This window comes from Cebus imitator, unplaced genomic scaffold (genome assembly GCF_001604975.1).
Source record: "Cebus imitator isolate Cc_AM_T3 unplaced genomic scaffold, Cebus_imitator-1.0 Scaffold32, whole genome shotgun sequence".
Lineage (NCBI taxonomy): Eukaryota > Metazoa > Chordata > Mammalia > Primates > Cebidae > Cebus > Cebus imitator.
In genome coordinates this window covers 134,706-144,382 of record NW_016107347.1, presented here as the reverse complement: position 1 = coordinate 144,382, position 9,677 = coordinate 134,706, and the positions used below count along the sequence as shown (strand labels likewise).

Sequence of the window (9,677 nt, the reverse complement as noted above, 5' to 3'; positions counted from 1 at the left end):
GCACTGCCACCCAGAATGTAGTGCAGTGGTGTGATCTTGGCTCACTGCAATCTCTGCCTCCTGGGTTCAAGCAATTCTCCTGCCTCAGCCTCCAGAGTAGCTGGCATCACTCCTTTCTACAGAATCATTGAATACTACTGCACAGAGGCAGGCAGGGCCTGTCATTTCACAGGCTGATACTTTCATAGATGCTTTGAAATCACAGGCCTTTGACTTGAGTCCTGTCATCTCCGCTCCTCTGTAAAAAGAAGCCTGGCATAAGGGAGATGGGGAAAGAGGTGGGCACAGACACAGTTTAGGAGAAAATTCAGAATCTGCTTTCTTTCAGGGATTATGAACATGGGCAGGAGAACAGATAGGTAGCTCCTCCTAACCAACAGGAGTGAGGTCCTTGTTTCCTCCAAGCAAGCCAAACTCCTGGGAGGGGTTAGTGTAATTGCCACTTGCCAGTTTTTATCCCCATTTGTAACTGCTTCTCAAATTTGGCTACATAGTGGAATCACCTGAGAATATGGAAAAATATACTGATTCCTGGATTTCAGAGATTTTGCCTTAATCCATCTTGAAAAATTGATGCTTTAAATTCATTATAGGTGATTCTAACAGGCAGAAGTTTGAAAGGTCTTGTCATGAGTCTCTTCTCCAATTTGTGAAATACTAGATGTTCATTAGCATCAGTTAGTTGAGGAAGAGGATAAAAAATTTTAAGCACCTAAATTTTAGAAGGGAGGCAATACATGATTTCCTACCTCTTTCAAACTGCCTTCAACCCCATCCCAACACAACGCAAAAGGGGAGACCAGTGGTTGTGGACAGCTCACTTCTCAGCCAAGGCCATGTGAGGTTGTAAGTCTATCAGTAACCAGGATCAGTATTCTCATGTTCCAGTCTCTTGGCCACACAACACACAGCACATGCTCTAAACCATGCGAAGACACCATCCAGACTCTTGCACAAGATTTCAACCCCAGGGACCTGAGAAGCCGCCAGGAACCACTGTCCACATGGAAAACTGGCTTAAAGCAAACAGTGAGCTTGGATAAGTCCTTGGAGAGGACCATGACTCCAGGTGGAGAAAACGCTACAATCTTCCTCATCTAGGTTGGGACCATTCGAACTCCAGCCAGTGGCCTCAGGCTTGATGTGATTCCAATTTAACCCAAAACAGACCCTTTTTCATGGACAGTGCTCTCCTTCCATCCTTTCCTTTGGCAAAGACAAGTGGACAAATGTGGAAAGATAAAGGAAAAGGAGGCAAGGGGGAAAAATGGAAGCTAGAAAATACTCTTGCCATTTGCCATGGGACACACTTGTTGCCCATCAATTGTTGGTGCCAGAACTGCTAAAGTAACAAGTTTTAGGTCAGAAACACCAGCACCTCCTACTGGTCTCTAAAGAGAAGGGAAGACTGTTGCAAGGGGTCCCCAGAGTTTGATTAGCTGAGCTCAGCCCCATAATCTAAGCAGGATGGTGACAAAGCCATCCTAAGTAGAAAAGGTATAACAGAAACGTGAAGCCTGGAGTAGAAGACCTGATTCAAGCCCATCTCTCCCACTTTCTAGTGACCTTGAACAAGTAATTTCCCTTCCCTGAGCCTTAGCATTCCCTGCACTAGACAAAGTATCCATTTCCTGGATTGACAAAAGAAATAGGCTAGGCTGGGTGCGGTGGCTCATGCCTGTAATCCCAGCACTTTTGCAAACCAAGGTCACTTGAGTTGAGGAGCTCTAGACCAGTCTTGGCAACATGGCGAAACCTCGTTTCTACAAAAAATACAAAAATTCACCAGGCATGGTGACACATGCCTGTAGTCCCAGCTCCTTGGGGGGCTGAGGTGGGAGGGTCTCTTGAGCCCAGGAGGTCAAGGCTGCAGTGAGCCGAGATCATGCCACTGCACTCTAGCCTCGGTGACAAAGTCATACCCTGTCTCAAAAATAATAATAATAATAATAATAAAAGAAATGGGCTGGTCCACATGACATTTGGGGCTGCAGGGAGGGGGATGCAAATTCTTAGGTGTTGTCTTACATCACTGTAAATTGCTGGCATGGTGACCCTATCAGTCTCTGGATCACCTATGCTTCTTTACAGGCACAGAAAGTGCCTGACAAATGAGTTTAAGTTCATTCAAACTGCCTTCTCATTGTTGTGCTTAAGGTGCTATGAGAGAGCAAATTCACGTGAAGGTTTCTTTCCCATTTTTTTCTAAGCTATCAGTGATCACCAACACACTAAACTTAGGATGAGCAGCCAGCCTACTAACACATCAAGGTGTTTTCTAAAAAATGTCCACAGTCTACATAACTACATAACATCAATTATCCTCGGGAGTCAGACCATGGGATTCACAGTCAGATGCCCTAGCTGGTGCTGTGGGTCTAGCTGCCTACGTGTCACCTGTCCCAGGGCAGAGATGAACCCTGTGCAATAGGAAAAGGGGCTCATCATTTCCTCTTCTGAGTCCCTCTACCACTACCCTTTTAGCTCCAACCTGATGATGCCAGGAACCAAACTCGATTAACAGATTTTCATGGCAGAAAAATATAATAGCCACGAAAAGGAGCTCACTGAATGTGGCCATCTTTTCCTTGGCCACTTCACCTTGCATAGGTAAAGCATAACATCTCTTTCCCATCCCCTACCAATGAGCAGTCTGTCTGGGATTCAGCATACTTGGTGGTATCCAACACCGTCTACAGTGTGAGAGCACCAGGTCAAGAGCCTTGTGAACATATCTACCTGTTAACTGATGAGACACACACCCCAGAGAAGTAACAGTAAATACATTTCCAAAAAATAAGCAAGCAGAGCCTTCCCTCAGTCTTCCATGTATAACGTGTACCCGTGTTGTTTTTCTAAACTGTGCCATCCAGCCCGAGCCATGCAGAGCAACACAGTGTGGGGCTGCCACTTGCAAGCACACAAATGCAGCAGAGGTGCTCACTTTCTCCCAACTGCTTCTGCAGCATCTGCAGCTCCTGCTGAGCCTCAGCCAAGGAGACCACCGGTGTCTCACAGCAGCCAAGGAGGGGAGGGCCAGCGGAACTGAAAGGCAGGAAGCTGGATGGAGCTGAGGGCAATGGTGCCTGAGGAAGGCTAGCCAGTTTGGGTATGGAGTGAAAATGAAAGCCTAGAAACAGAAAGTTAGGGAGAAAAGAGACACATCATCGAGAGAAAATGAGAGAAAAGAATGGGTAAAAGATTGAGAAGGTAAAACCATTCCCTGACCAGACGTCACTCTGTGGAGTGGCTATCACCTAGTGTGGTACAGGATGAGACAGCCAAGGGTGACCAGAGAGGCTGGCCTGGCTGACCTTCCCACTGCTACCCTGCCAGGGTTATGCTACACACATCCTCTATGTTTATCTTGAAAGCAATTGGCTAAAGAAGGTAAGGTGGCATTATTGAGCCCCACCACAGCAACCCTGGGCATAGACAAGTCAAAGAGCCTGAATGCTCCCACAGGCCACTGGGGCTCTGCTCCCAGCATGTGTCAGTCCTTGGCCCTGGGACAAGACTCTTTCTCTACCTAGAACTCCTCTCTGACAGCTTCAGATCCCATCCTGAGTAGGAGAAAAGTGGACGAAGGCCATGGGGAAATTTTCATTACTAGTGCATGCAGTTCAGGACTCTGATGGAAACAAACTTGAGAATTCCAAATCAACGTGTTCATTCACCAAATTAAAAATAGATGCCTTGGTAAGATGGCGTAGATGAAATGGCTGGCAAAACCTTCTGGACATTTAAATCACATAGGAAAAACTTTTAATACATGCAGATTCTTTAGGCCTTCTTGACTCTCTCTAGGCCTTAATGTAGATTTAGAGAATTATAAATTCTTGGAACAGGAAATTTGTATTAAAACAAGTCTTCCCTGGTGATCTTTAGGCAGCCCATCTACAGATAGGTTTTTAGAAACCCTGGCAAGTTTCAATGTTTAAAATTGTTTCCTCTTCCGCAGAAGATCAAACACCGCATGTTCTCACTCATAGGCGGGTGTTGAACAATGAGAACGCATGGACACAGGGAGGAGAGCACTACACACTGGGGTCTGTTGTGGGGAAATAGGGGAGGGACGGTGGGGGGTGGGGAGTTGGGGAGAGATAGCATGGGGAGAAATGTCAGATATAGGTGATGGGGAAGAAGGCAGCAAATCACACTGCCACGTGTGTACCTATGCAACAATCTTGCATGTTCTCCACATGTACCCCAAAACCTAAAATGCAATAAAATAAATTTTTAAAAAATTTCGGATCTAAGAATAAAAAAAAAAAATTGTTTCCTCTTCCTTAAAAGCAATTAAAGGGCTGGTAGCCAATGGGGAGTAGAAACAGGAGCTGACCTGTAGGGAATGTCTAATGTAGAAGACAATGATTACACCCTAAAACACATCCCTTGTCCCACGGTGCTGACACCATTTCAGATCAATACTGCAAATACACCCAAATTGCCAAGTAACACAGCCAAGGCATCCTTTGAGGAGGCATTCTCATTTTTAAATCCTCTGTTCTTCATCTTCTGCTCTGTTTGAATGCAAAACATTTAAGCAGATATCCACAATTCTGGGAGCACAGCTTTTCCTCATGATTCTGGTCTAGCTGCTTCCCACTCTGGCCTAAAAATTTTGAAAGCAGGCTCCAGAAGCATTGGAACACTTCCTCTTCCTTAAGATTTTGGTTGAATTGCCTTCAGGGAAATGAGGGCTGCGGAAGAAAGCACTGTGCTTTCTGGGAGCACCTCTACCCAAGTCAAACCTCACAATAAACCACACTGAAGGCAGCCAGCCAACTCCAGTGGGAGGTAGAAGGTGAAGACAACGTTTGCCTTTTCCTTGCCATCTCTGGTACAGGGCTGTGAATGAGCAGTGTACCCTCTGGCAACTAAGCTGAGATTGTAAATGCAATGCACCCCTTTAATTGTCCCCAAGATATGCTCTATGTACATATCGAGGACTGCCAATCCATTCATACATCCATTAATGGTAACGTACTATGAACAGAACCTTGTCTGAGGATGTTTCAGCATCCTTGGATACAAAATAAGTAGCACTATCTCTTGCAGAGGCTCACCATGCAGATTTAATGGGTAACACACACAGTGGATGAGTAGATGTGAATTTCTTATCATCCTATGGCTGTTGTAATCCTGGGAGAAACATTTTGCCTCTCTGCTCCCCAGGGTAAAATGAGAATAAACCAATAAAAATGTTTATTTTAAATGATTAGCCAACTACTAGTTAAAACTAGTATGCTGATCAAAACCTGATGTGGGTTACTTATTTTCTAAAATATTTTCTTAAATCAGACACAATTGGCGAATGAGGATGGTCTCTTGATTCTAGGATTTGATGCATGCAGGCCCCTACCAGTCCAAACTTTTGTCCTTGAAGAAAAGTTAAACAGGCAGCAGAGAAAGAGAAGATGAAGCTTCTGCCCCATTGACTGTTGCATACCTGAATGGGCCTGGTTGGCCTCCTTGGGGGGATTCTGGGGAGCTGGCAAGCTGATGGGGTTGCTGCTGGGTTCGGCCTTAACCCCCTGAGATGCACTGGTTGATGATGGTTTAGAAGACAACACAGCAGAATGACTCGAATGATGGATGGAATCTATAAAACCCATGAATGAAGGAAAATGTTTGATGTTCTACAGAGAACTGGAATCCTGGCCTTCTATCTAACCAGGGGTACCAGGGCTAGAGTCTTGCTTTCAGGGAAAGAACCAAGCACAAGCACTGTTAACACTATTCATTTTCTTGCTTGCAGACAGCTCCTTTAGTGAGGCAAACCACCTGAGGGGTGATAGTAGTGCTCTGAGCTCTGAAACCATGAAAATGGCAACTCCACAAATAACAGGCAAGACTAGCAGCATCTGTGGACATCCACGTTGACTTAGGGAACACTGCTCAGGAATAAATAGCAAGATCATTGTAAGAGGGATGAGATAATTGGAATAAATAGCAAGATCACTGTAGGAGAGATGAAGGAGGTTTTCTGACAGATTCACCGAGGAAGAAAAATCTGCCATGCCCTTCTCACTCTCCCCACACAATGGCTCACCTTGTGCCCAACAGCATGTACAGGCCCATGGAGGCCAGGGTGACAAAGGCAACTTGTACAGTCAGAAGAAAGCAAAGATCCTGAGCCACTGGTGCCTGTGCTTGGTACTTGGCCCCATAGCCATGTTGAGCCTGATACATACCATGGTGGAGCTATAAGGCCTGTTTCCTGAGGTCTGCACTCAGCCTAGACAAAGACAGTACCACCCAGCAAGTGGAGGCTACCTGAGTGACTGGGAGAATCCTTCTTCTCTTCATAGTGTGTGTACTCGCTGGCTACGTCCATGTCAGAGCAAGCTTCCAGTTCATCAGACAGAAAAGAGGTGCTGCTGGGAGAGCGGTGGGAGTCGGACAAGGCATGGCTGCTGGAGGGTGTGAGCGACCGAGCATCTAGCTTGGCCTGAAGGACTTCAATCACTTTCTCCTTTTCCTGCAGCTCTTTCCTGAGCCTGGTGGGGAGAAGGGGAACAACACGTAAAACCAAGGTCACCCGAACCAACCTATCCTGACTATGGCTCATGGGAAAAGCCAAGTGGGCCAAGGGGACCACGCCTCCAGAGAATAATGGAAATAACCCACCTCTGCTTAGGCATGAAGCATAGGCAGGGTGAAGATGGAGAGGCAGGAGCTACCCAGTGCTCTGGCCACATCACATGCAGGGGACAAGCAAAGACATAGCCTAGTCTAGTAAGAGTCTAGTACTCCTTTTAAGGCACTGCTGCTTAAAGTATGATCCCTGGAACAGCTGCAGCCTGAGAACTGTTTGTCACCATCGCCAACAAGACAAGCATAAAAATTGAAAGCAAGCATTGAGAAACACAGAGCAAACCATTGTCCCAACATCCAAGAGCGTGATACGTGAAGTAATGTGGCTCACTGAATTCAGACCACATACGCTTCTATGATAGATTAGAAATAAAAACAAAAAATGAAACACCACATCCTTCACTACAGATATTTTCAGAAGCATTTGTGTGATCCGAAACACACGCGTGACACAAAGAAACCAAACTAGTGGCCACAACTGACTGTGAGTCCAAATTTCATTGATGATTATATGGAGCAACTTACTGACATACGGTTCCCGAGGCGCTGCAGCCTCCCAGTGGTCTACAACATCTCGGCCTCTCTCACCAGGTACTGTTATTTGACTCCTTTCTTCCCCGGGCCAATTGGGTGACTATTAAACTAGCTGTCAACCCAACTTGGGGTAGGCCAACTTTGGAAAAAGCTCTTTCTACTTATTAAACACACCACAGGAAAGCAGGATCCTTAGGGGAGCTGAAGAGTCTTGAACTCTAGTTAGTTCACTTTTAGTTCAGACTGTTTCTAGGTTACTAAACATGGAGAATTAATGTGCCAATGCAATTAAACCAAAAGAGAAGAAAGAATTTAGTTAAAAACAACAGTGAAGTGTTCAATGAAGGCGTGAGTTCATTACACTCAGCCCTTTCCTTTATTCCCCTTGATTTGTGGAGCTGCTGCCAGCCTTGACCTCTTGGGCCTCAGTCCCAATCTCTTTCCCAGATTCTCTTCTGAATTACCTGAGGGCCAATGGCTCCAGTCCAGCTTGCTCTTTCTCACTTTTATGATCCTCTGCAAACCAAATTTAGAAAGAAACAATAAGAAATTAGGCCAGTCCCATTTCATGCATTACAAATACAGGGGCCTATCTGGAGACAGAGCAGCGATCATTTCACGTGTGCACCCAGAATAGTTATTCTGGGAGGCCTCAGGTTGTGTCTTTAGAGAAGCACCCAACTGTCCCTGACCCGATGGTCACCTTCATGACTTCCTCTGCCCGAAATCAGGGTAAAACATTTACAATGTCTTTTGTTCCATGCATCATGAGGCCCTTGCCTGGCTGCCCTGTGGTCACTCGAGCCTCCATGTCCTGCTGCAGACTAGCTCCCAGATGCACATGTCCACCACAGCTTTCACGCAGAATCTGCACTGGTCTCTGAGGAGGTGATAAGCCCTGCCCCACCTCTGCACCTGCCACCAGAAGATAGGCTGGGTGGCTCTCAAGTCTGATCCTACTATGCTCCCTTCCATATTCTCTGGAAATTCTCTCTTGAGTAAAGGACCCCAAGAATAAACAATGAAGCCCTTGAACTACTGCAGCCAGTGCCTAAACCGTGTCCAAAAGAGGATGGTGCTTTATCCATGAGCAGAGTACATGCATGTACATTACCAATTACCATGCCATAAATGAAGACACCACCAGGATAAGGCATTTGCCCAAAGCAAGTTGGTGGCAGAATCCAGGTTAGAGCTTGGGTCTTGCAATTCTTAGTTCAGGGCTCTTCCTTCTATAACAAGGCCCTTCCATCTCCTGTCCCCTACTCCCTCTTAGCACCAGATAGATGCTGCCCCCTGCCCCAGAGGTCACATTCCATGAGTGGTGAAGTTTGTACAGTTGTAACTATGGCACTTCCAGCCCTGTGTGTTCCTCTCCATGTTTCCCACTGAGCAGTCTTGCTTCTGTATTAGCCCCAGGAAATGAAATACAAACAGGATCCTGGGTTAAAAAGTTGCAGTAGAGGTGTGGTGGCCACCAGGTGTCTGGAACTGTGAGGGTGACTGAGAGGATTCCAAAGTCCTGTGGCCAACTTACTGGTGCTGAGTCTGCTGGTGAGCCTCTCTGTCAGCTGGCTTCCCTGAGCGAGTTGCTCCCGGAAGCTCTGTCCCAAGTAGTAGTCAATGTCATTGCTCCTTAGGAGATCCTCAAAAGATTTTACTGTATCTTTTGCATGCTGGGTGAGAAGATAACAAATACCTCTCCCTTCTCGTATTTTTTGCCGTAGGTAAGACAGTTCCCGGGCCTGATCCTGAATCAGGGAGTCATATTTCCTAATGCAGGACAGAAGAGGAAAGAGTAAGTGTGGAAGGAGTGTGTGGTAGGTTATGGGGGTTCTGTGGAGAATTCCATGAGAACATCTCTGAGGAACTCTCCCAAGCTGAATTCTGGCATATAAGCCATAGGAGGTATTTAAGAGTAAATTCTACCCCAATAAAGTATTGCATCAAAAAATTTAGTATGCCACTGTTCTTCAACTGTTATATATATGTTAATTATATGTCCCTAGATAAATCATCAGGTCTGTGAGAATACAGATGGTTCTGTATTTTGTATCCCCCACAGCACCAGTATCACGTAGATTCACAGCAGTTACTCAGTAAATAACTAGAATCACTTCATCCTAAGTCTAGATAGGACCTTTCATATCTTCTGTTTTAAATACCACCTGATGCCTGAATTTCTTCTATGTTATAATACTATGGCTGACTGTATTTTGCAATGATATGGCCATCATATAAACTCTCATACCATCAACTGATGGGACCCGAAACAAGAAACCCTAAGTCAGAGCCACCCAGGTGAGCCCAGTCAACCCACAAAACTATGAAGCATAATAAAGGATTATTTGAAGTCACTAAGTTTTAGAGTGGTATCACTTAGCAACAGATAACCAGAATTCATACCAAGATGAATGTCTGTTTTCAACATAAAGTATCAATAACACTTATAACTATGAAAAATACCATTGAGAGCTTAATATATGCTAGGCACTATTCTAAGCACTTGTATTAATTCTTTTTTTTTTTTTTTTTTTTTTTTT

The 9,677-nt window shown here is 45.3% G+C and overlaps 1 protein-coding gene across 22 annotated transcripts in view; it reads right to left on the bottom strand.

Annotated features, from left to right (window-relative positions):
• LOC108301098 (phosphodiesterase 4D interacting protein) overlaps positions 1–9,677 on the bottom strand; it is a 151,588-nt gene that overhangs the window by 17,035 nt on the left and 124,876 nt on the right. For 19 of the 22 annotated variants that reach the window (XM_017524148.2, XM_037736989.1, XM_037736988.1 and 16 more), the window contains 5 exons: positions 8,672–8,907; positions 7,599–7,650; positions 6,280–6,503; positions 5,453–5,605; positions 2,945–3,130 (listed from right to left, as the gene is read on the bottom strand). In XM_017524148.2, coding sequence (XP_017379637.2) covers positions 2,945–3,130; positions 5,453–5,605; positions 6,280–6,503; positions 7,599–7,650; positions 8,672–8,907 — 851 coding nt within the window. The remainder of the gene's footprint in view (positions 1–2,944; positions 3,131–5,452; positions 5,606–6,279; positions 6,504–7,598; positions 7,651–8,671; positions 8,908–9,677) is intronic. The other 3 variants (XM_037736978.1, XM_037736975.1, XM_037736982.1) reach the window with 3 other exon arrangements.